Source organism: Leptonotus elevatus, chromosome 10 (genome assembly GCF_054856555.1).
Source record: "Leptonotus elevatus isolate MCC_2025b chromosome 10, RoL_Lele_1.0, whole genome shotgun sequence".
NCBI classification, from domain to species: domain Eukaryota; kingdom Metazoa; phylum Chordata; class Actinopteri; order Syngnathiformes; family Syngnathidae; genus Leptonotus; species Leptonotus elevatus.
In genome coordinates, this window is record NC_141248.1 from 23439960 (window position 1) to 23467327 (window position 27368).

General features: G+C 41.2%; 1 protein-coding gene across 2 annotated transcripts in view; it reads right to left on the bottom strand.

Annotated features, from left to right (window-relative positions):
* The window catches only part of igsf21a (immunoglobin superfamily, member 21a), a 170162-nt gene extending 143136 nt beyond the window's left edge, over nucleotides 1–27026 (bottom strand). Inside the window, exon 1 of one of the 2 annotated variants that reach the window (XM_086086562.1) lies at nucleotides 26538–27026. In XM_086086562.1, the coding sequence (XP_085942688.1) occupies nucleotides 26538–26595 (58 nt within the window). In that variant the 5' untranslated portion in view covers nucleotides 26596–27026. The remainder of the gene's footprint in view (nucleotides 1–26537) is intronic. The other variant, XM_086086563.1, reaches the window with a different exon arrangement.
* Nucleotides 27027–27368: the final 342 nt, after the last annotated feature.

Consider the following 27368-nt stretch of genomic DNA (forward strand, 5'->3'; position numbering starts at 1 on the left):
GAAACATCAGAGTGGAAACTGAAGTTATTCATGCTAGTTAGCTGGCTAGCTGCCTCACTAGTGAGTCTTTAGTATGTATTTCACAAATTGTAAACACGCTAACTCTCATAGCCGCATATGCAAATGTTCATTTTGAGATTGATTTAAGTAAATAAATATTATTAGTACATTGAATTTTTGTCAGAGTGATGTGTGGCTTTCTCATAATTAGGATATTGGAAGTATTGCCTTCTTATAGCAATCACTCTTTGTACTTGTAAATGTGTTTTGTATATCCTTTCTCTACTAAGCCGCGGTACCCGAAAAGTGACGACTTTTTTGACAAGGCGATGGATTAGTCGTTGGGTGCACTGACTGCTCGCACCAACAACAAAGTGGGGAGGGGTCATGTCACTTAATTTGCCTCCTCTGGTCACTCAAAATATAAAACAAACAAACAAACAAACAAAAACAGTTCATACCTCTGATGGAAAGTTTTAAACAGATTTTTTGAAACTGTGGTGAAAAATACCCTTCAGCTGTTTAGCTAATGCTAACTAGGTGTGTTTTTCTTCTCACTATGCGCACTATGAAAGTTAATATGTAAAAGAGGGAAAATATTTGTTTTTAAGTTAACCAAATGGGTTCTGTATATACTAACGCTGCATGCCATATAAAGCCACAAAACACCAGGGAAACAGTTTCAGTGGCTACTGTCAAAATCTTTTGTGGGAAAGACAGCAGCCAAACGCTCAGTTCCAGAAGTGTGTATTCGATGTTCTGCCCTAACTGACAAAGTGCAACGACCACTCACAAAGTTCCATCCAGAGAGGTCGAGCCTTTCAGATGAGAAAATAGCCCGCAGCTCTGTCATGTGACACTTTCTGTGCCAGCCAGAATAGATGGTTTATTTTGAAAGGAAACGTATTATGCCATTTTTCCACAAATAAAAAACGCTTCCCAGGAGTGTTAATACAATGTTTGTGATAGGTTTTGGTCTGAATACAGCAAGGATCAAGAATTACAGCACTGCTCTGGTGAAAGCAGTCAGCGTTGTCCCCTCTACTGTGGGCCTGTGCCAACACGAGTCCAGCTTTGCTTTATTTTCTGACATCAAAAGTCGCTAAAATGTTTGCGTTTGTGCACAGTTCGACAATGTTTCTTCCACATTTCAAGGCCAAAGCACCTTGCAGGAAACCAAACAACTATCATTTAAAATGGAGTAAAGTACAAACCTGACAGCAAGCAGATTAAAGTATAAAACGTTCTGACAGTGACAGAGAAGCAGATGAAATAAAAAGTTTGCAGAACCAAAGAGCTAACAAAGACTGAACAGATGCCGCTGAGGTAAAGAAACACTTTTTTTTTTTTTTTTTACTCAAATCCAATGAAACCACCACTTGCCTCCAAACTAAATGCATGCAAACATGTCATTATGGACCTTTATTCACTATTACAGCAGCCATAGGACCAGTATTACAATAGTCATTGGTAACTGCTAATCATGTGACCACAATTAACTGCAGCCACATGACTACTAGTCACACGAACTGCCATGCAACCACTACTAGTCGTCTGTTAGAGTAGACAATATTAAGTATTGTACTCTTTGCGTGTTCAATTAACTGAATGGTGAGATCCTGGTGAAGAAGTCCCTTTGCAAAGGTATTATAATTATCAGAAGCTTCTGATGACAAAAACCGACGACACTGAAGCCGTGTTCCATCAGATTCTGTGTCGTCCACTCCGGCACATCATTATTTATTGAAAAGTGGGTGAATACGAAAAGTCTCCTCCCATCAGCCCACAGTACATTTGTTTACAACTCTGTTCCCATGGGTATAAATACAAGAGAATTCCTCTCTCCTCCCTTCTGCAAGTTCCCATAGCTATAAATCAGATTAGAGAAAAACAATAATCAGCCTGTGCCTCCCCTCTTCCGACAGAGACCGGTACCAGACTCCCTTCAAGATAGCAAATGTAAAAACCCGTTGCCCTTCTTCTGAAAGTGAGACAGATAATACAATTCTATTCATTGAGCCATACTGCTATAACTAAATCCAAAACGGCTAAAATATAAATTGAAACTGAAAAACAATGTTAATAACTTAACAGTCACTACGGCATGTGGAAAGCACAATAGCTAAACGACCGCTACTACAGCCTGTAACCAATTCTACTTTTTTACAAGTCCAGCCATGTTAACACTAATCACTCTCTCTAATTACACACTGCAACCACTACTAATTACAGCAATGTGACCCATACTACAATTATCACTGACCAATACTACAGCCGTGCGGCCACCACTAACTATAGCCATGCAACTATTGCTACAACAATGTGACCAGACCTACAAAAATCAGGCCACTACTATAGATAGTATTCGCCGACGTCACGGCGCGAGTCGGCCTCTTCCGGTGGGTCCACTTTCAGCTGTGTTGGTATTGAGTTTACACCACTCACACTCCTGCAACTATCTGATCACTACTATAACCATCACTGAGTAATACAGCATGATACAATACACTACAACATCATATTAAAATCTAAGTACCTTTTGAGTTTTTGCGTTTTTATTTTATTCAAGCACAAGCGCTTAGCATTGACTTGCCTGACTTTTTTTGTTGTTGTATAAGAACCATTAGAAGAGACCCGTCGTTTAAAAAGCCAGCCCACGGCACTTTACAATCTTCCATTCATTAGAAGTGCTCAATGGCAGCCAGGTGAACGTCTGTGCTTTTAATTAAAGCCAGTTTTAAAAATAATAAAAAAATCAAAAAAAAAAAAAAAGGATGATGATGATGATGAAGACTTATTATTGCACCTTTTTCCAAGTCCTTGAAAGCCTGCCCGTTTTTAATCTGCTGTGGGATTTAGGCTGCCCGGTGAGAGCACACTTACGGTCACATGTTGTAATTCTGACATCAGCCCGCTCACGCCAGGCATGATTTTGATCGTGTCAGAAGTGGAAGGCTGAAGTGCATTTTTTATGCGGCTGTGTGTAGAGGAAGGCCCCGGTGAAACAGCAGGTCGCCTTTTCATGGCCGTTTCCTCGCTACTGATTGTGTGAAATGTCACCGCGTGGCAGCCTCACACGGCCGCAAGAGATGTTGTCAAGTGTGCGTCGGCAACAGCTTTTTTGTCCTAAGCGAGCTGCTTTGTCTGTTAAACAGCAGGCTTTGAGGATAGCGTTAGTATGTCGCATCCCCTCAGGGTTTGTGGCCTTGCTGTTTAGACTGCGTCCTCAAACAAAAGAAAAAGGATGCGGGGCTTTCAAACTCTTACTTTACTGGCTGGCTATATTCTAATCCTCCCATCGTCTGATGTCTTTCCTCGCGAGTGCAGCTCTGACAATGGGATTAATATAAACTCCTGTGTAGCCTAAGATGGAATGGTGAACGGAAGGGTGGGGGGGGGGGGGGTATTATTCAGCCCCCTGTGCTGACAACTGGGAGATTAGCATGCTGATAGCTATCGCCGGCGTCTAGCAGCCATGTACGGAGTTTCTCACTGAAGGATAACAAATGTATGCCTTGCCAAACAATAACTGGAACCATATTGGGTAACCTGAGTGGGTGTTTACAGACGTGACTTGAGCGAGTTGACTTTACTTGAGTGAGGCTCAAGTTGCCAACTTGACTTAGAATTTATGAAAAGACTCACTTGACGTGAAAATATTGTGATTGTGAACGTGTTTGTATGGCCAACTAACGCAAGTAGAGATGTTGATAGCAAAGTGGCTAATTTTTGCGAATAAAGTATGACTTGCCTGATCCTTGATTTGAATGTCAGTCTGTAATACAAGACCCAAAAAAACTGCCAATTGATTTTGAATCATGACCTCATGTGCAATACTGTTCCACTCCAGTGCAGTAGGGGGAGGTATTTCCCCACTTGGCCCAATTACAAGTGAACCGTAATGAACAAAAGAGAAAATACTATCGTCATGTTTTCTTGTTTACCAAGTCCCAGCTCAATACCAACATTGAAAGATGCAGAAGCAACTGAGGCAAATGTTTGCTTGCGAGTCGAAGACACGCTGTTGCGCTAATTTGCGGTCTCGGGAAGGACAACACTATATGTGGCAATGTGAAGGGAAGTGTAGAGTTAAAACTTCTTCAATAAATCTAGGTGACCTGGATAAGCTTAAAGATGGCTATGCATTTTTTTCCAAGAAGGAACAACCACACAAAAAACGTGTATGTCTCTGAACTCTTCTTTTATACTGCGGCACTAGCGGCACGAAATATCGATCTATCTCACGGAAGTGACAGAGTGGTTTGGTTTGGCTTGAAATAATGACGGACTGAAAATGACGGGCAAGTAACATAACAAATGAAATTTACAGGCCCTTCTCTGCGTACCACAAATCACAAATAAATAACAGAATTGTATTTGAGCACTTCAATGTATTTCCTTCGCAATAACTACTACTTTCCTAATAACAAAGGATCTGGCTCTTATAGCTAAGTGGCTACACCAGGAAAGCGCATTGTGAGTCAGGCATGTCCTCCCATGTTCCCGTGACATGACGGAGGTCTCACTATCCCTCTGAACGTCGGCGTAATGCTCGCTCAGCTGTGGCGAGCTCGAATGCGGGCATTCTTTCACGCTCATCTTGCCTTAGAGGAGGTCGGCCAGATGAGGAGGCGGCCCAGATGAGGAAACGGCGGCGGCCGCATGCGAGCATCCATCAAGACGAGTAAAATGACAGCAAAGTGTTTCAATTTAACAGGGAGGCCTATTTTGCCAAGCAGGTGCATCATCACGGCGCCGGCTGGAAATGGCTACGCAAATGCGATGTGATGGGAAGCCATTGTACTTAATGTGAACACAATGGCAGAAAAGCCAGAGAAGAGTGAAGATACATTTGAGCAGTTCCCATTTAATCAGCACATACTGTACTGTGCCTATAAAAGGAACACTATTTCTTTCAAATGTTGAAATGGGTTTTAAATATATTGATACGCTCAGTGGTTCGCTTTGGGTATCCTATGCATGATACTGTAGATGAGTGGTTCTTGATGAGTTATTAACATTGTTTTTCAGTTTCAATTTATATTTTAGCCGTTTTGGATTTAGTTATAGCAGTATGGCTCAATGAATAGAATTGTATTTTTATCTGTGTTACTTTCATGAGAAAGGGCAACGGGTTTGTACATTTGCTATCTTTAATGGGAGTTTCGGTCTCTGCCGGTCGGAAGGGAGTCACAGGCTTATTATTATTGTTTTTCTCTAATCTGATTTATACCCATGGGAACAGATTCTCTTGTATTCACTGAGTTGTAACCAAATGTACTGTGGGCTGATGGGTGGAGACATTTCGTATTCGCCCACTTTTTAATAAATAAGGATGTGACGGAGAGCGGGACACACAACCTGATAGAACACGGCTTCAGTGTCGTCAGCTTTTGTCACCAGAAGCTTCTGATAATTATAATACCTTTGCAAAGGGACTTCTTCACCAGGATCTCACCATTCAGTTAATTGAACACGCAAAGAGTACAATACTTAATATTGTCTACTCTAACATTCTCAACCGCGGACCTCGAGTACCTCTATCCAGCCTGTTTTCCATGTTTCCCACAAGCAACACAAGTGTTTCAAATGATCAGCTAATCAGCAAGCTCTGCATGGAGCCTGATAACAATCCTCAGCTGTGTTGGCTGGGGAGACATGGAAAAGAGGCTGTATAGGGGGGTCAAGTCAAGTTCCACATTTTTGTGGCCTGTGAAGAAGAAGTATTATCAGCTAAAGCAGAAGACGTGAAAAAGAAATGAAGGTGTGAACACGCAGTGAGCTATAAGAAGACTTCCGGTTGACTTTTTTGTTTTGAATGCCAGCAGCACTTCATGTGAAATGTGTGAAGACTGAGAAGTGGTCTTTCAAGTATTTAATCTGCGGTGCGTGTGTGAGAGTCACCATGGCAGCACAGGTCCTTGACGGGTGATTAAAAAAAAAAGAAAAAAGTTGGGAAACTACAATAAAAAGAAGGATGATCAAGATGGAAATATAAACACCAATATAAGCAGTTTGCATGTTTTGAAGGTGACAACGAAAGTGGAAACTCATATTATTGCTATAGTCATGAATAAATGCATGAAAAAAAAACTGTAGAGTGCACCAGTGGTTTATTTCTTCTTTAGGACATTCCAAATGTTTGAATTCATGAGTAAAACAGCTAATCTAAAAGTGAGCGTAAGGCATTTAGTACTCAGAGGACCAGATATAGCAATACGCTACATTTCCTCCATTAAATTTACCTAAGTAAAGGTAGTTTTAATGCAACATGCATTTAGCTTAATATTTCAACAACAACAAAAAGAATACAAAATATAAGAAGCTATTTTTACACTGAGATATATTCCAGTTTTGTTCATATCAATTACTGCTCTTGTGCAAATCAGCTTCACAATTGCTTGTTTTTACCAACATAGACAGCTCTTTCATCTGATTTTCACATCAGCTGTATTTAGCCCCTGAAGCTAGCTAGCTAGCTCCCTAAAAGGTAAACAAGCACCATGGGATCGAACGAGCGAGCTAGCACCTGGAGCTAAAGCCAAACTGTGGCAGGGTTTTTACTTTCTGGACCTGGATTTGCCACCTCTGTCACAGGCAAATCTGAAATTGAGCTCAGGATTTTAGTGCTGAGAAAGAATTTCACCACAAACACCGGTTTCTGACTAAAAAGCAAAGAAAATAAGCTTTTTGTGAAAATGAACATCAAGCAGTGTGAAACCTCAAATACAAAAAAGACTGAGAATGGACTTTTGATGGCATAATATTGAGTTATTTAATCATTTATTAATTTATTATTTAATTTATTTAGATATGAAATATGCCGTAAGTGGCACTGACTCACCGCATGGCTCGAGTTGAATGTCTGTTTTTTTCAAAATGGTGCTCATCCCTACTGCTATTCCAATTGTCGAATATCAACGTCCACGGCAGTGAATGACTTAAGAACAATCTTGCCAAAGGGCTAATAAATATGGTGATTCATAGTGAGGTAATGGTGATGACCTAGTTTGCCTCTGTCCTCAGACTACCGACATGAAATCTCATTCAACACCGACTAGCTGTAAAAATTCATCAGAGTTTGAAGATTGGGTGAGAATTGCGACATTTCTTAGAATGACAGTCTCAATATTGTTACCCTTTTGTTTTTAATCAACACTTCATTCAAATGGCGTCGTCTCATTTCATGATAGCAGACGGATCATTTTCCATCTTTGCCTTTCTGCTTGTTTTTCCCTGTGACACAACTTCATTGTTTCCTGTTAATCACATTCATTGCAAACGGTATTGAATCCGGGCTGCGTGAAAAGGTCTAATATCGCGCGGGACGAATGAGTTTCTGAGCCCTGACGGCACGGCCACCCCCAGATCACAATCAACACGAGAGATGCGAGATTACAGGATTTACACTTTTATCCAGAACGGGGGAGACGGGGATGAGACATGACAATAACAACAGCCGCAGATGAAGCACGCAGCTTTCGAAACTTTGCGTGGAAAGTGTCGCCGAAGAGATTGTAGCCGAAATCTATCATTTCCAAACCTAATCTGTTTTTTAATCATCACCACAGCAACGGTGGAATATGAATTTATACAACGGATTGTTGCATAAAAAATATGTTGCCTCAAGATTGAAAGTCTTGAAGTTTTTTTTTTTTTTATGTAATAAAGTGAAAATAGTTATGTTAGATACATTTGGCTAAGCCTGGTTTGTTAATATAGCAGATGGAGCCGGTCAACCACGAAGGTAAGCGCACGAAGATTCATTCCCAACTATTGAAACTTGTTAGTCAACTCATTGTTTTATTTATTAAGGATGTCACCACTATCATTTGAGTTTGTGAAGTATGAAACACATTTTGTCGGGACGGGATGTAGACGATTTATGTGGCAACGCGTCCTACCAATTTAATCAATAACAGTGTCATAAATTTGATTTTTTTTTCTTTAGTGTTTGAAATTAGAATTAGAATTTGACTTTGGAGAAGTGTTGTGTTGCGAGCGGTGACCTTTTAGAGTGGGCATGCTGGAATGACACATATGCGAGCGCTTGGTCGGGCGGGAGGTGAACATTTTTGGGGGTATTTTTATTGTTGATTTTAATAATTAACATTATTGAATTATTATTTTATACCGCTATGTGGGTATAAAATTAAAGAGGAAATATTCAGGACTGAGGGCGGAACGGTGGCTGACTGCTTAGCACGTCTGCCCCCCAGTGCAGAGGACGTGAGATCGAGTCCGGGCTTCGGCCTTCCTGGGTGGAGTTTGCATGTTCTCCCCGTGCTTGCGTGGGTTTTCTCCGGGTACTCCGGTTTCCTCCCACATTCCAAAGACATGCATGGCAGCTGAATTGAACACTCCAAATTCTTCATAGGTGTGATTGTGAGTGTGAATGGTTGTTCGTCTCTGTGTGCCCTGCGATTGGCTGGCAACCAGTTCAGGGTTGTTCCCCGCCTACTGCCCGAAACCAGCTGGGATAGGCTCCAGCAACCATTGCGACCCTTGTGAGGACAGGCGGTCAAGAAAATAGATGAATGGATGTTCAGGACTGACGCAGGTTGATGCACACACACAATGTAATCTAACCAGTTCTGTGGTGAGTGAAATGGCACAATCATAGGTCCACAAATTTGCCAATATGTTGCAATTTGCAATATTCGGAACTGGCTCAACCCGGCAGAGGAAAAAATGACATTGCAGCAAGAGGCTTCAACCAACAATCAAGTTTTGGACAGCCAGCTAGCCATTTATTTTTCTTGTATGTCCTTGCTTGAAAGTGACGGAAAAAAATCTTCCCCGTTTTCGTGATGATTATTTCCGTAGGACGACCACTTGAAATGATATTCTTCTTTTCCTCAAAAGTTCTCCGGGAAAACGGCACTCTTTGTGACTCGGCGCTGAAATGAACCACTGGCCGTTCACCGCAGAACATTTCAAATAAGCATCACTGAGAGGTTTTTCGCCATTCACAACGGGCACGTAAAGTCAACAGCCTCTCGGACCTGACACAACTTGATATCTCATTGCGCATGCGCGAAACACGCTGTCGGCTTTTCAGCTTTCTGCAACAAAAACAGGACAAATTAAACAGGAATTTAAGACCAAAACAGTAGAACTAAGTTATTGTATAATAGAGAACGCTGACAGATAAATATTTGCAATGATTTTCTTGAAGGGCTTGGGCATGAACTGCATTTATAGCTTATGATGACCGCTTGCCACTCCTAAGGGGGTAATACAAACGTGAATGAAACGGTTGTTGGTAAGTTAGGCAAGAAGGCATTTTATTTCTTGAAAAGTAGTGATTTGGAGATGAGATTCCACCCGACAGTAGCGAAATGTTAAATGATAAACATTGAATTTGTATTTTATGGTCTACACTATTTCATTGACTTGAGACTTGCGGCTCTATTTTCATTGACAGACGCGTGTGCACCTTTTTTTTCTTCATTTTTGTGTTGTTGACAAGTCTAGAGAATTTGGCAGACCACATTTTGTTCCATTGTTGCATCAAATGTGAGCCAAATTTTCCAAATGCAGAACTGATGGAACTTAATATCAGCTTTCAATTGGTGAATTCCATTCCAGTCCCAAGCCAAGGCGCTATAAAATCCAAATGTCCAAAGTGGCGCGTCGTAAAGAGCGCTGAACAAACGGTCATCCCAACAGCACCTGAATGAATCTTTTACGGCCACAATGTTTCCACACTGTTTATTAATTGCTTAATATCAGCTCGCCGTAACCATCCTGCGGGTGGCCGCCCCTACGTCTGCGTTGATAACACGGCTCATACTGTATTTAATATAACGGCTTCTCAAGCAGCAGTAAAATTAATTGCGAGTCATTTCAGACGCCAGGGATGGCAATTTCATATCAGAGTTTGCGCTCTGGGAGAGAAATAGCTCCTCGCATTAAAGTGAAGAAAAATTGAAGCGACTGCGACGAGGCTTACATTAAAAGTCACAACGAAAGAGACGCAATAAAAATAAGAAAAACATTGTATGTATGCTATGGAGTACTTTGCTGTATAGGTGTGTATGTGTGTGTGTTATGTTAATGTACATTTGTGTCGAGGCGAATAATGTGAAAATGTTTTTTACATAGCGATATGGAAGCCTTTAGCGCAATAAAGGAATTCCTGTTGGGTGGCTATGCTTGTCTTACATGGCCTTGCAGTACACTCACACAATGGAGAGAAGAACATATTCATGTAGCAGGCTGACAATGCCAAGATTTAAAAAAGGAAAAATACATTTCGGTGCATATTTAGGAATGTTGTTTTCAATTGTGTTAACATAATGAGCTAGCATCAGTTCTTCCCCAACATTTTGGCAAAGTCTCTGCGTGAATAATGCATGAACCGCAGTGACAATACGCAGACAGGAAGTGGCTATTTATGAAGGTTTAGTCTTGAAATGATGCCGTGGTAGCGTCCATCCAGCTCCTTTTGTTTCTTACCAATGCATTGCGTGTGCTCCAGCTACCCATTGTTAGAGTAGACAATATTAAGTATTGTACTCTTTGCGTGTTCAATTAACTGAATGGTGAGATCCTGGTGAAGAAGTCCCTTTGCAAAGGTATTATAATTATCAGAAGCTTCTGGTGACAAAAGCTGACGACACTGAAGCCGTGTTCTATCAGGTTGTGTGTCCCGCTCTCCGTCACATCCTTATTTATTAAAAAGTGGGCGAATACGAAATGTCTCCACCCATCAGCCCACAGTACATTTGGTTACAACTCAGTGAATACAAGAGAATCTGTTCCCATGGGTATAAATCAGATTAGAGAAAAACAATAATAATAAGCCTGTGACTCCCTTCTTCCGACCGGCAGAGACCGGCCCTCCCATTAAAGATAGCAAATGTACAAACCCGTTGCCCTTTCTCTCATGAAAGTAACACACAGATAAGAATACAATTCTATTCATTGAGCCATACTGCTATAACTAAATCCAAAACGGCTAAAATATAAATTAAAACTAAAAAAACAATGTTAATAACTCATCACCATGTTTGGCTGTCTCGTTGGTTTCTCGGGTTTCTTCGCCCATGACTTGGCAGTGACCCTTCCTTTCTCTCACAGACCGAGTCCGCAAAACCACTCGAGTCAAGGGTTATCAATGTTTCTGATATGTGGCATATTAACACACTATACTGTATGGCAATACATAGTAGAAGTCATTAGCATAGCTAGCGCAGCCAGAAAAAACTTACAAGACCTTCATTTATGTGCCAACAAACAAAATGAAGGGGAATCTGGGCTGTTTCTCCCACGATTCATGTTCATTCATCATGGTTAAGCAAAGGTATGCTCACAATTCCACTTTGGATACACCCCACAGTAGAGTGGCCAGATTGAGTTGTAGCTCATCTTACCATATGGTGTTCCCCAGGGATCCATTCTTAGCCCTCTCCTGTTTGCTTTATGTTACATGCTCCACTTGCTTCCACTATGCAACAGCTGATGACACACAATTATATGTATCTGTCTCTGCTGACCACGTGAGATCTAATCAATTTTCTACAACTTAATCAGGACAAAAACTGACATTTTGCTGGTACTCTTTTTTTTTTCTGGTTTGTAAGAAATCAAACACTCAACAAACTCATTCAAAAACAAACAGGATTGAGCACATCACTCCAAAATTCAAAGTCTCTTTATTGGCTTCCAGTTAAGTACAGAATAGATTTTAAATGTCTTAATGTTTGCTAACCATACATCAGACAAACACCTTAGATTCACGTGTAAATCTGTCCTCAGTATACCGCGTATACATTCAAAATCAGTTGAAGGAGCTTTTAGTTATTCTGGTCCAACACTGTGGAACTTGTTCTGTTGGAACTTCATCTCCAACAACGTTCCTTTAAATGTAATCTTAAAACACATCTCTTGCACGACTTTTTAATCCGTTTTTTTTGCTGTTTGCTTATTGTATCGTTTGATTGCACATTTTTAATCTGTTGCCATCTTCCTTTTTATCTTGAAGCACATTCAGTTTATGTTTGCCTTATGAAATGTCCTATAAAAATACATTTGTATTGACAATTAGGAGACTGGACAGCCCCCCCCCCCCCCTCCTCCCCCAAAACCAGCTCGCTGCTCTAAATGTTGTTGAGAGGGCAAAATCGGGGTATCACAGACACATCTTCCTTAAAATAGCAAAACAGCTAACAAATACACGCGCGCACGCACGCACATACACATACTCACCCACAGACACACACACAAAAAAAAATAAAAATAAATAAATAAATAATAATAATAATAAAAGAGCAATGATGATGACATTTCCGAATGAACAATACTGAGCTCTTAGGAGAAGAAAAAAAGAAAAGAAAAAAAAAAGAAGAAAAAAAAAAAAGCAAAACAGAAGTTGACCTAATGCTTTTGCATCCTTCGAGCAAAAAAAAAAGCGTGAAAGTACTGCCGGAATTTCCACAGTGTCACGGAACATCCTCAGCTTCTGTAAAGCGCTTTCAACTTGGTGCTGGCGTTCCTTTTGGAGATTACAGCCGATCACGCCATGACCCCGCACAAGATCTGTTTACGCAACAGGTCAAAACGCCGCATGTGAGCAAGCGACAGCGATGGTGGCCGGCCGGCCGGTATTAGAAGCTTTCCAACATCCTCGCTTTAGCTGGGAATGAACACTGACAGTTTTACCAGGCGGGAATAAATGATATCATTTGCAATTCTGTTTTACTTTAAGCATTAACTGCCATCTTCAATGCAAAGACATCGGCAGCCGTAAAATGACTGTACAAGAATTCATGTTGGTGGAGAATGAATTCTCTATTTGCATGAGGAGGTGAATCAAAGGTTTGCTGATGAATGTCATCGCAGGAGGCAGACGTCCTGGAATGTCCTGTCATGTACTCATCAGCAGGACCCGCTTGTGCATTAACATATTGATGGCTTTTATTAGTCGTAGTATTTTTAATGCGGGGATGTTGTCCCCAGGGCACAAAAAAAAAAATCTCCCCATGGCTCAAATGGAGGAAGTCAGCATGCATAAAGTGAGAATAATCTGTCAGATGCACGCAGAACCCGCACGATCCTCGCTTCCTCGCCCATCTGCACAGCTTCAGCCCATCCAGTGACGTCAAGTGCGCAGATTAACAACCCCCCCCCCACTTCCTCTCCCATCACATTTCCTCCCTCCTTTCCCGTCCCTTCCATGTTTTTACATCTAATCTGAAGCTGCTGCCTCTTATGTATTAAAACAGCATTGTTAGCCAGATATTGATCACGTTGCAAATGGTATGAAAGCAATTTTCCAGAGTGGAGAAAGAAGGCATAATAAATCTCCAGGTGTTGTCAGATGTAACTTGTCTTGATTTTAAATTGTCTGGCACGGCAACTAGTCTTCCTGTTGTCTTGATATTGAATACAAAATATTCAGGAAATGTTACTATGAAAAACACGCCATTCAAATCTTGTCAAAGCAGCCACCTCTTAATAGGCGCCGCGTCTCAGTGAGTGCGCCGTCCACTTGAAAGTAAAAATAAGAAGGACATTGAAAGAAGTCTCTTGAGAAACCAAAGTCAACAAAAAATCGGTACTGTTTGACAACCTTGCAGCAAGTGCAACCACTTTTGCCAGCGAATGTATGAAAGAATGAATGCCTTCCCTCAGGTGGACGTCTTAATTTGCCTCCATATACAAAATACACGGGCGGCACGGTGGCTGACTGGTTAGCACGTCCGCCTCGCAGTGCAAAGGTTGTGAGATCAAGTCCGGGCTTCGGCCTTCCTGGGTGGAGTTTGCATGTTCTCCCCGTGCTTGCGTGGGTTTTCTCCGGGTACTCCGGTTTCCTCCCACATTCCAAAAACATGCATGGCAGGTGAATTGGACACTCCAAATTGTCCATAGGTGCGATTGTGAGTATGGTTGTTCGTCTCTGTGTGCCCTGCGATTGGCTGGCAACCAGTTCAGGGTGTACCCCGCCTACTGCCCGAAGCCAGCTGGGATAGGCTCCAGCAACCCCCGCGACCCTTGTGAGGACAAGCGGTACAGAAAATGGATGGATGGATACAAAATACACATCGGCAAGTTCAAACATATCGTGATGTAGCGCTTGTGCAAAACGTTCAAGAAAATAAAGTATGTGCTCTTAATTACCTACTCGCTAATTATTATGGCCACATTTCCACCAAGCGGTACAATTTGATTAAATAAATACCTTACAACCTAATTGAGTCTGCATTTTGTTTGGGTTTTTGGGCAAGATGACTTCAGAACGAGTCATCAAAAAAGATTGAAATCCTAAGAAAGAAAACAGCAACAACTTTTGATGAAGCAACACTTGTGTTTGTGGGAAAACAACAACGTGAGAAACAAAATAGACACAGGTGCAAACTTGAATGTATGATGCATAACCAAGAGTGGGAAAACATCGCCAGACATTTTAGCTTCCAGGTCCACCCTCGCAAAAAATCATTTACACAAAAAAAAAGGTAAAAGTGACCGCATTTACATTTTAATGCAGCAATATCCATCTTTTGTCCGCGGAGTCAGTGTTCAAATTGTGCGACTGAAGATTACAGGCGGTTTCAAGTCTGGCGAGGGTTCGGGCACTCGTTTTGGAGGCTGCAGAGGGAAATCAGAGTTGCTTCGAACTCCCACGCAAGCCAAAGACTTCAACAAGAAGGCCTTACATCTGCGAATGAAGGGCTTGGGAGGGATGGAGCAACGGAAGTTAGTTCCCTGATTGAACTCCCTTGCCCCGAGCCCCAAGTTGTCTCGGCTCATCATGAGATTTCTCAGAAAATGTCTTAGAAAAAAAAAAAAAAAAAAGAAAAAGATTTCTCATTTGAGGGCGCTTGGAAAATGGAGGGAAAAAAATCTGCCATTTAAGCAACATTTTTCATGATGTTCCTCTTTTACATGCGGGAGGTTGATGCAGCAGCAGTGGGGGGGCTGGGCTTGTCATAATGCTTCCGTATTCTTTTTTTTTTTTCTTTTTTCTTTTTTTTTCCTTAAGAGCTCAGTATTGTTCATTCGGAAATGTCATCATCATTGCTCTTTTTTTTTTTTTTTTTTAAATATATATATATATATATACATATATATATATATATATATATATACATATATATATATATATATATATATATATATATATATATATATTTTTTTTTTTTTTTTTTTGTGTGTGTGGGTGAGTATGTGTATGTGCGTGCGTGCGTGCGTGCTTCCGTATTCTATCGCATTGTTTGCATTGCGGGACGCGTATAGGAGACCTTCCCCCCCCGCGGCCCACCCTGAGGCCACCGCATCCTCTTGAATGCAAAATATCACGCCAGCGTGGCTGAAAATATCTTCATTGTTTCCCGGCTTCTCGCTGACTGCAAACATCCCACTTTGGCGTGCGGGAAATGTCAACAGGATGATTGGTTTTCGCATGTTTCGGCCGAAACGCTGATAGCTGCCACTTATGCTAATGCGCGTTATCGTCTAACGTGCGGCTTATTGCCGTCGAAGACGTTTCGGGGGCGTCGCGCTGCTCTTCGTTGCCCTCCACTTTAAAGCTATTAAAAATCCTTGCTCGCTTGCCAATGTGTCGTTAGACCTTACAAAATTACTTGCAATAAATGTTTATATTATTTCGTTAAAAGAAAAAACGTATTGTGATTCACTCAAGGGAGTTCTTTACATGATCAATCTGGGACTGCTCAACGGGGATTTGCTTGAGAAAGGCGGGACATTCTGTACAATACTTTGAGCTGATTGGACGATGCGGCATCTTCTGCATGTTTGTTCTGACCAATCACGGCAATGAAAAAAATAAAATCTTTGATAAAAAAATGCACAAAGCGCTTCTCGCTGTTCAACATTCAACAAGAAAACGGTGCGTAATCCTGCAAGAACAGGAGCGTCCATTCGATTATGTTAGGTTTATTTATCCCCGGTGTCGGCACTTCATGGTCCCGCCCTAAACAACGGCTGTTTGGGCCGACCTTAAAAAGGTCGGTTTGCGAACGGATCAGCGGGAGCAGTACGAGATTCTTGTAGTGGTTGTGAACAAATACAGGCAAGGTTAAGATTTTGGGGTGATTGTGATCCTGTAACCCACCAGATTGCTTGTAAAAAAAAATATTTATCTTTGTTCCTCACAGTATTATAACTTATGAAGATAAATGTTGTTACTTGTTTAATTGTAAACAGTTAATTTGCATACTTAGAATCCATCCATCCATCCATTTTCTGTACCGCTTGTCCTCACAAGGGTCGCGGGGGTTGCTGGAGCCTATCCCAGCTGGCTTCGGGCAGTAGGCGGGGTACACCCTGAACTGGTTGGCAGCCAATCGCAGGGCACACAGAGACGAACAACCACACTCACAATCACACCTATGGACAATTTGGAGTGTCCAATTCACCTGCCATGCATGTTTTTGGAATGTGGGATGAAACCGGAGTACCCGGAGAAAACCCACGCAAGCACGGGGAGAACATGCAAACTCCACCCAGGAAGGCTGAAGCCCGGACTTGATCTCACAACCTTTGCACTGGGAGGCGGACGTGCTAACCAGTCAGCCACCGTGCCGCCTACTTAGAAAAGCTCTTCAATATATAAATCAGGCAATTCGAATACATATCATTTTTGTATTTCTGCTGTGCAAGGGGATGCTTATGTCTAAACCAATCATGTGGCGCCATAGTCCATTTCTTCCGAAAGTCTACCAAACTTGAACACATCCGAGCACTCTCACTAGCCAAACGGACCAGACTTAATGCTTCAGGTGGGCCCAAGTTTGGTTCAAAATAAGCCTCTTAGACTCATTTCTGCTTTTTTTTTTTTCTACTTCAGAGTCATTTGAAAAAATCTGTCGGATATAAGCCAATCCCTCCCTCGCTCAAATCACGGCCGCACACAGTCGCTGCACGCAGTTGAGCTTGACTTGAAGCAGTTACAGCAAAAGCCTGCAACAGTCGTATTATGAAGCGACAAATGCCCTGCAGCCGCGCACGGGGCCCGCAAGCGCCAAGGCGAACGTTTTGAGGCTATTTGGGCCGTTCCACCGGAGGCTATTATATTAGCATGCGGGGCTAAAGCACACAAAAGCTGACGGCAGCCTTTCAACAAAAGAAAGCCATTCTTTCTGGGTCGCCAACCTGTTCCAAGTTTTCATGTGCTCCTTTCATGACATTAAGTGGAAGTTTGAGCCACAAAAGAGTTTCTTTGAATAGGTGAGCATAGGAAGAAAAAAAATATTTGGAGATGTATTTCTAAGGAAACATTATTTTTAACCCCCCCCCCCCCCCCCCCTACCCCTTAGGTTTTATCCTCTCTTGAAAAGTACTCAATGTCTTTTCAATGGATTTAGGTCAACCACTGAGTGCTTTTAGGTTGCCGCATGCCGACTCCCTTATTCTTTGATAAAATCACTTCCCATTACAAGGTTAAACGTTATGTATTTCTCCGAACCGCAGAGCCACAGCGTTAAGACTTGTCGCATTAGAGCTATCAGTAGAATACATAATAGAGCGAAGGACTAATGGGCTTCGTCGGGCTGTGCGAGATCGTCGGTTTACTCACAACTGGATTGTGAAAATATGCTGCAGTGGGGATGGTAATTAGTTAGTGGCTAAACTGAAAGAAAATAACCACTTGCTACATAACTAGTCGAGATCCACAAAGGTAGAATTCTTAGAATTATTCTAACAACTTCGGGTATTTATGTACGGTTGTTTTGGTACTTCTTAGAATTATTCTAACAACTTCGGGTATTTATGTACGGTTGTTTTGGTACTTCTTAGAATTATTCTAACAATTTCGGATATTTATGTACGGTTGTTTTGGTACTTCTTAGAATTATTCTAACAACTTCGGGTATTTATGTACGGTTGTTTTGGTACTTCTTAGAATTATTCTAACAACTTCGGGTATTTATGTACGGTTGTTTTGGTACTTCTTAGAATTATTCTAACAACTTCGGGTATTTATGTACGGTTGTTTTGGTACTTCTTAGAATTATTCTAACAACTTCGGGTATTTATGCACGGTTGTTTTGGTACTGCATTACTGCTGTTGAAAAGTGTAGAATCATAACAATGTTTCTCTAAAGTTACACAAATGCTTCGCATTTGAACCGCTGTTATGTCGGTACAGCGTTTAGTTCGGCAAGAATCAAAGGAAAGCAGTCAAAGTCGTCAACATCAACCACCCCGAGATCATAAATATACAACGGTTTACCTGTCAAATGGAATCAAACGCGCAAAGTAACCTTGTGTAACGAGCCACATGCTGCTTCACCTCATACGAATCCAAAAAACATGCAGTGTTTTGTTTCTGCGTCACTGTCAGATGAAAGCACCGGCCAAATCTTTTTTTTGCATTTCGTCGTCAATGCGAGAGTCCCGCCCCGTGTCTGCGGGCGGGGCCACTGCACCCCCCGAAGCGACAGGTTGAAATGATCTGAAGAGCACTGAAGCAAAAGCCTGGAGGTGCTTTGCTAGATAGTAGCATCGCCACCGCAACCCCTTTCCGTCAGCCGCTATCTTGTCAGTGTGTCAGCAGCAGACAGTCACGGTGCGACGGGAACCATCAGAGCCCAAAGAGATCCGGCGGCTGTTAAATTCGCCGGCGTGGCTCCTCGCATCTATCTTATCTTTAAGGCAAACGGTTTTGTACGCCAGATTATTTTTTTTTCCGTCGATGATTTATTTATTTGGTGGAGTGAAGATCAACTCTGCTCATCTTGAATCTTTCCAATGGAATGCTTTCTTTGCACGTTTAATGTTACAATCAGGATTTAAGTCCATGCTGGCATGTTACCAAGGTTTTGCAGATGATAATATGCAGGTAGTCAAAATCATTCGATTCAAGTCTGGTATTGCTCGGCCAGATCACAGTTTGGTGTATTGTTTTAATGGCAGCCGCGTCCTCCGATAAATTGACCATTTAAAGCATGAACTAAAGTCAGACTCCCTCTAACCACAAAGGTTAACACAAGTTAAGTTGACTCTGGATCCAAAGTTGCTGGACCAGCTTATTAATTACCAGAAACCATTATGAGGTTTTGTTTCTTATCAAGCCCTAATTTAGTAAAGCAAACTCACCAAACCTCAATACTGATGTTAAATTTGTGCTGTTCCTGCGAAATATGGAAAACAACCACCACCGACACACAAGCTTCAGACTTTCCTCAACAAATGTTTGTGATCTAAACGCAACATCAAAGTGGGCCGACTTTGGCGGAAACGAAGAACTGTGGAAATTGTACAAATGTGAGTGGATCAGACGATCTCGCAAATGGAACCCGGCAAGGAAAGACAAGAAAGTCTTAACTAGCGGAAATCTACAGATCAAGAACTTAGGGGAAATTCTGCAAGCAACTCAAAAAGTTTGTAAGAAACGGAGCCATGTGGAGATCACTTGCGTGTGACCGGTGCGCCACGTGGCATTCAATTGCCTTCAGGACAACAGAGTCTTAAACCTTTCGCTTCTTTGACATCGAAGACGGAACACTGATGCCGCCGATGTCTAAGTGTTATGGTGGGAAGTTTAACACCTGCCACTCAGTTGTCGCTGTCCCGCAAAGAAGCAAAAATGGCAACGTACTGCTTTGGCAAGTTCATTCTGACGTGTCTACCGTCATGCCTCCGATGCACTCCAGGGGGCGCCTGCAAAGTTGAAGATACTCTTTTTCAAAAAGCTTTTGGCAAATACCTTTTTCTGGAACTTTCAAGTATTCTCTACGAATGGCAATTGTGAAGGAGTTTTTTTTTATTTTTTATGAAGGTTAATAATAGAATAAGCTTACATAACATCGAGTGAAGTTACATAAGGTTTTTGTCAAACCCAGTTTGGAATACCGGAATGGCATATGGTCTCCGTTTTCATTTGGGGGAAAGAACTAATGGCGATGTCCATTTAAGATTGCCTGGCTTTTTGACATCGTTCTAAAATGAACCCCTCGCCAAACGTCCCCATCAGCCTTTATCGCTTTGCGTTGTCTTTGATCGGGATAATGTCGACAAGATCCTTCGTAGCTTAGTTGATTTCAACTTCAATCTGTTTGTTGAATATGCCACGTCAGCTCGGACAAGTTGTTATAACTTAAAGCTTCAGGTACAACTAAATTAGGTAACATTGTTTTCGGGAATAGGGTAGTGCCGATCAATTGTGCTTTGATTCATTCTAAGTGGTAAGTAAACCTGGACAACAATCTGTGTTGTTGGCTGGCTAAAGAATAAAGAACAAAACAAATAGCTCATTGGTTGACTAATGTAGCTTTTTTTTAATTGAGAAGAAAATAATCAAAGCTATATATTTAACCTGCATTTGCTTAAATCCATCTTCCTTGATGCTCAGCATCTTTCTGATTGATGACTGTGCAAACAAGAGTCTGAAAAACGCTGCCAAATTCAACCGGTCACAAATCATGACAATGCAATTCAGCCTCATCCTGCGGAGAGAAATCAATTTAATCGGGGAATCCCTTTGGCATACAGCGGCCGTCTGAAACGTTGTTGAGGACGGCAGCGGGAACCGAGTAAGAACAACGCCTGGAGCGTCACTCGGCTTTCCCTTTTACTTCATTCTGCCACGGCAGCTTTTTCTGTGGGATCGAACCAGACGCTTGAGCCTTTGCTCCCTCTCGCGCACCGCTGAGCCTCGGGCATCCATGAATCACTCGCGTCTTCACAGGTTTCCTACCAGTGGAATTGACATATTGAACATTGGAAAGCTCCCGCTAAGCCATCCAATCTTTCCAATTTGACCCTCAAGAAACATATAGAATGGAACCAATAAGATATTTCCAAACATACTGAAGATATTCCATAGGAATGAATGAAAAAAGGTTCATTTGTTCAGATAACTTTACAAATCTAGAAAAAACTAACCGTTTCTATTTCCTGCATTAAAGTTCCTTTCAACGTTCTTTATCTCTCTTTGAAAAAGAAAAGAAAAAAATAGCAAAACATACTGAAGATATTCCATAGGAATGAATGAAAAAAGGTTCATTTGTTCAGATAACTTTACAAATCTAGAAAAAACTAACCGTTTCTATTTCCTGCATTAAAGTTCCTTTCAACGTTCTTTATCTCTCTTTGAAAAAGAAACGAAAAAAATAGCAAAACATACTGAAGATATTCCATAGGAATTAATGAAAAAAGGTTCATTTGTTCAGATAACTTTACAAATCTAGAAAAAACTAACCGTTTCTATTTCCTGCATTAAAGTTCCTTTCAACGTTCTTTATCTCTCTTTGAAAAAGAAAAGAAAAAAATAGCAAAACATACTGAAGATATTCCATAGGAATGAATGAAAAAAGGTTCATTTGTTCAGATAACTTTACAAATCTAGAAAAAAATAACCGTTTCTATTTCCTGCATTAAAGTTCCTTTCAACGTTCTTTATCTCTCTTTGAAAAAGAAAAGAAAAAAAATAGCAAAACATACTGAAGATATTCCATAGGAATTAATGAAAAAAGGTTAATTTGTTCAGATAACTTTACAAATCTAGAAAAAACTAACCGTTTATATTTCCTGCATTGAAGTTCCTTTCAACGTTCTTTATCTCTCTTTGAAAAAGAAAAGAAAAAAATAGCAAAACATACTGAAGATATTCCATAGGAATGAATGAAAAAATGTTCATTTGTTCAGATAACTTTACAAATCTAGAAAAAACTAACCGTTTCTATTTCCTGCATTAAAGTTCCTTTCAACGTTCTTTATCTCTCTTTGAAAAAGAAAAGAAAAAATAGCAAAACATACTGAAGATATTCCATAGGAATGAATGAAAAAAGGTTCATTTGTTCAGATAACTTTACAAATCTAGAAAAAACTAACCGTTTCTATTTCCTGCATTAAAGTTCCTTTCAACGTTCTTTATCTCTCTTTGAAAAAGAAAAGAAAAAAAATAGCAAAACATACTGAAGATATTCCATAGGAATGAATGAAAAAAGGTTCATTTGTTCAGATAACTTTACAAATCTAGAAAAAACTAACCGTTTCTATTTCCTGCATTAAAGTTCCTTTCAACGTTCTTTATCTCTCTTTGAAAAAGAAAAGAAAAAATAGCAAAACATACTGAAGATATTCCATAGGAATGAATGAAAAAAGGTTCATTTGTTCAGATAACTTTACAAATCTAGAAAAAACTAACCGTTTCTATTTCCTGCATTAAAGTTCCTTTCAACGTTCTTTATCTCTCTTTGAAAAAGAAACGAAAAAAATAGCAAAACATACTGAAGATATTCCATAGGAATTAATGAAAAAAGGTTCATTTGTTCAGATAACTTTACAAATCTAGAAAAAACTAACCGTTTCTATTTCCTGCATTAAAGTTCCTTTCAACGTTCTTTATCTCTCTTTGAAAAAGAAACGAAAAAAATAGCAAAACATACTGAAGATATTCCATAGGAATGAATGAAAAAAGGTTCATTTGTTCAGATAACTTTTACAAATCTAGAAAAAAAATAACCGTTTCTATTTCCTGCATTAAAGTTCCTTTCAACGTTCTTTATCTCTCTTTGAAAAAGAAAAGGAAAAAAATAGCAAAACATACTGAAGATATTCCATAGGAATTAATGAAAAAAGGTTGATTTGTTCAGATAACTTTACAAATCTAGAAAAAAATAACCGTTTTTATTTCCTGCATTAAAGTTCCTTTCAACGTTCTTTATCTCTCTTTGAAAAAGAAAAGAAAAAAAATAGCAAAACATACTGAAGATATTCCATAGGAATTAATGAAAAAAGGTTCATTTGTTCAGATAACTTTACAAATCTAGAAAAAAATAACCGTTTCTATTTCCTGCATTAAAGTTCCTTTCAACGTTCTTTATCTCTCTTTGAAAAAGAAAAGAAAAAAAATAGCAAAACATACTGAAGATATTCCATAGGAATTAATGAAAAAAGGTTCATTTGTTCAGATAACTTTACAAATCTAGAAAAAACGAACCGTTTCTATTTCCTGCATTAAAGTTCCTTTCAACGTTCTTTATCTCTCTTTGAAAAAGAAAAGAAAAAAAATAGCAAAACATACTGAAGATATTCCATAGGAATTAATGAAAAAAGGTTCATTTGTTCAGATAACTTTACAAATCTAGAAAAAACTAACCGTTTCTATTTCCTGCATTAAAGTTCCTTTCAACGTTCTTTATCTCTCTTTGAAAAAGAAAAGAAAAAATAGCAAAACATACTGAAGATATTCCATAGGAATGAATGAAAAAAGGTTCATTTGTTCAGATAACTTTACAAATCTAGAAAAAAATAACCGTTTCTATTTCCTGCATTAAAGTTCCTTTCAACGTTCTTTATCTCTCTTTGAAAAAGAAAAGAAAAAAATAGCAAAACTATGGGCCTTGGTTGTTCCCCAATGGCGATGTTCTTCAGTGATAATATAATATCATCATTTGGAGAGAATGTGAGGAAGGTCAGAGACACACACACACACACACAAAGAAAAAAAAGCACCACATAAAAAAGCTACAAAACCTTTCAGGGGGGGAAGGTGGTTGCGGATGGGTAAATTGAACGCACTACATGGTTGCAAACAGCAGAGGTGCTGTTGAGCCACTCAACTGGATTGCTAACGAAAGAAGAAGTTGCCCCAAGCAGAATTATGCTGATACATTGGTTGTTGTGGTTTGTTTCTCTTCACCAAACACTTTTAATGAAGCACAACTTGTTCTGTCAGGTATTAATTTTCCCGCGGATCCCCTTGGCAACTTGAAGAAGTCAAAGCACATTTGGAAAAAAGTCCATCACAGACAATCTAATCCGTCTGTCAAACGCTTCCTGAATGGGATCTGATTCCTCTTAACGAACGTTTGACCTACAGCGGAAGGGCCCAGATCAATCCTCATCATAACGCTTACCTCGCTCGTCGTGAAAACATCAATTGGACACAAAAAAAATAAAAAATAAGCACCGGTCTGCTAATACAGCACAACAGATCCACGTCGGCGCCACCGACCAACACCGGTGAAACCAAAGCACAAAATAACTCAACACACAGCCGATAATGTCTAAACTGCTGGCAACAAAAGTGAGTACACCCCTAAGAGAAAATGTCCACATTGGACCAAAGTGTCAATATTATGTGTGGGCCACCTTTAGTTGCCAGTGGTGCCTTTACATTCTTGTGCATGGAGTTTACCAGACCGTCACAGGTTGCCATGACAACATCTCCACCTTTCAATTGCGGATGCTCCAAGGATGCTCGCGGACTAAAGGCACCTTTTCCAGATGTTACGAGAGAAAAGAGTTATATTTTTTTGAAGCTCACTCATGTGGTTGACTTGATTTGTGAGTTCGCCTCCCTCATTAAACTTTTTCTAAAATATTACAGATTTATTTTGTGGGGGGGGGGAGGGGGTGGGTGGAAATCTGAATCTGACTTTATACCAATAAGAAAAAAAAATATTCTTGAAAAACAATTGTTTCTGAAAAAAAAAGCATTTTTTTTTTCTCACAACTTTGCAACCCCCCAAACAAATATCGTATCACTTATTTCGCAATTAGGCATCTATTTGAATTCATTCCACATTTGGGCAACATATCATTTTACGTTTAATTAGCATTACAATGGAAACACTCCATCCCGTCAGAAACAGATGTCAAAAAGAAAAAAGAAAAAAAAGAAACAGGTGTCAAACTCAAGGCCCGGGGAGCAGGTCTGGGCCGCCAGATCATTTCATTTGGCCCGCAAAGGCAAATCAGGGTGTGTCGACTTCATGTTTGCTGCTAAAAACAACAACAACTGCAAATTGTCTTCACTTTCCATAACTTTGAGATTTGTGACTATTTGTTTCCAATGTGGGCGGCACGGTGGCTGACTGGTTAGCACGTCCGCCTCGCAGTGCAAAGGTTGTGAGATCAAGTCCGGGCTTCGGCCTTCCTGGGTGGAGTTTGCATGTTCTCCCCGTGCTTGCGTGGGTTTTCTCCGGGTACTCCGGTTTCCTCCCACATTCCAAAAAACATGCATGGCAGGTGAATTGGACACTCCAAATTGTCCATAGGTGTGATTGTGAGTTTGTCTCTGTGTGCCCTGCGATTGGCTGGCAACCAGTTCAGGGTGTACCCCGCCTACAGCCCGAAGCCAGCTGGGATAGGCTCCAGCAACCCCCGCGACCCTTGTGAGGACAAGCGGTACAGAAAATGGATGGATGGATGTTTCCAATGTCCCTTTAAAAAAACAATGAAAAAGAGTTCTACATTTTTTTTTAGTTATTCATTTTTACTGGATGTGACACCGCGGCAAGTGTAAGAGCGCCCTGGACCTCAAAGTTTGAAAACACCTGCACTAAAGTAAATCTTCACTTTATATTGAGTGTCCAGGGAGAAGATGATGAAAACACTCAACGCTCCCGACTGCATACGCGGAGATGTAGGCTACAGCGTATGCATGAATAAAGCAGGTGTTGAGAAGAGGGAAAAAAAAGAATCACTCGTGGGGAAACATTAAAAATGCATCCTAGCAGAATGGCGACCTAACATCGTAATTGACATTCTTAACAGGCACACAAAAATCCTCAAGTGCATCTAGAGCGGGCCGAGGCGTCAATTAAACATGCCGCGCGCACACGCACGCACGCACACACACACACACTGGCGCTTTATCCTGCAACGCAAATCACATACATGAAATGTCAACATGCGAGCGACAGCTGATCCATTTTTTTGTTCCGCGAATCAGCCGTTCAATCCTTTTTTTTCCCCCCTTTTCACAGCTTGCAGCCACTTGTTTGATGCGAGCGTCGTCCGATGAGCTCGCGAGTGCGTGCGCGCGCTGGCACCGAACAAGCTCCTAAGATGCAAAAGGTCAAAACGCTTCCTTTCATGTCATCGTGTGCAGGGAAAAGCACAGCATTTTGGTTACGCTTGTCTTGGCACTGAAAGTTATCCGTGGTGCGAATGGAAAAAGTGTGACTTGCATGCACAGGAAATAAGAAAAAAAAAAAAGAAAAAGAATGAGACGTTTTTTTAACCTTTTCTTGGCTACTCGTGTCAAAAGTCTTGATGCTGACGTCAGCAAATCACACCAGCTGCTTCTATAAGTGCAATCAACCTCACGTCCTGCTGCCCGCCTTATGCCATAACGCAAATGTATTCATATTGGCTGGCACGCATGGAGGCATGACAGTGAAAAATAACTGGAGGGAGAGAGAGATGAGGTGCAGAGAGCGCCACGATGCTGTCAAGCATCAAGCACGTTCAGGATTTTAGTATTTCTCGACCTGCAGCTTTTACGTTTTTTTTTGCTTGAAGTGATGCTGCAAGATTATTATTATTATTATTATTTTTTTTTTTTTAATTTCCCAAGTGCACCTGCAGAGGGAGTTGAGTGGGTCCACAAAAGTTGACCTCCACCCCTCCCCTGGACTGTTGTCCCCCCCCCCCCCACCCCCCCCCCCCCCCACCCCTCCAACCTATACTTCAACTCATGCACAGATAGTTTTGTGCATGGCGCATCTGCATTTTTTTTTCTCCTTCTTTTTTTACGCGAGTGTGTCGGAAGAGTGGGTGGGGTGGGGGGTGTATAGGGTTGGGGGTGGGGGGGTTGGGGGGGCAATGCCACTTACCCACGGCGAAATCCATCAGATCCGCGCACAGGAGCAAGCACAGCGAGAAGACGCTCATCGTTGCTCCCTTTGTTGCGTTAAATCCCAAACTCCTCTGGCGTTTACATGCTCCCTGGGATGACGCGGCCGCGCGGTGCCCACCATTCCAGAGCTACGCAGCTGCAGGGTGCCCCCCCCGAACGAGAACTAGTAGTCATCATGCAAGTCCAAGTGCAGGCAAGGCAGGGCAAGGCAAGGCAGTCGTCGGGCGAGAGGGCGCGCAAGTTGCGCACGGATGGCGAGCGTGCACGGTGGCGCCCGTGCCCGCGGGGAGGAGGGATAAAAAGGTGCGAGGGGAGGGGGGGGGTGGTGAAAAAAAAAGAAGAGAAATATGTTCAGAATGGAGGTCCACGGTGTGAGTCCGCTTCAAACAAAAAGGCGGCTGAGGCGAGCGGAGCCGCGCAGCAGTGACAACACAAGGAGAGGTTGGGATGGAGGAGCCGCTCTCTCTCTCTCTCTCTCTCTCTCTCTCTCTCCCTCTCTCATCCCAACCCTCCTCTTCATCCCGCTCCTCCTCCTCCTCCTCCTCCCCTTCACACAGACGTACAGTCATTTCTCTTTTATTTTACACAGTTGCGTTCGTAATCTCCAGCCTGGATTGGAACCGCTCTAATTCTGTCCACTAAAATGATTTAATGCCGCCCAAAGGGGACAAAAAAAACAAACAAAAACACAACAACACTTAATCTAGACTATACGAAGCAGAGTTAAGCAACGGGGTCCTTTTTGATTAAAAATAATAACATTATAAAGATGAGTATTGCAGACAGGAAAAGCCCCTTTTCGGTCAAA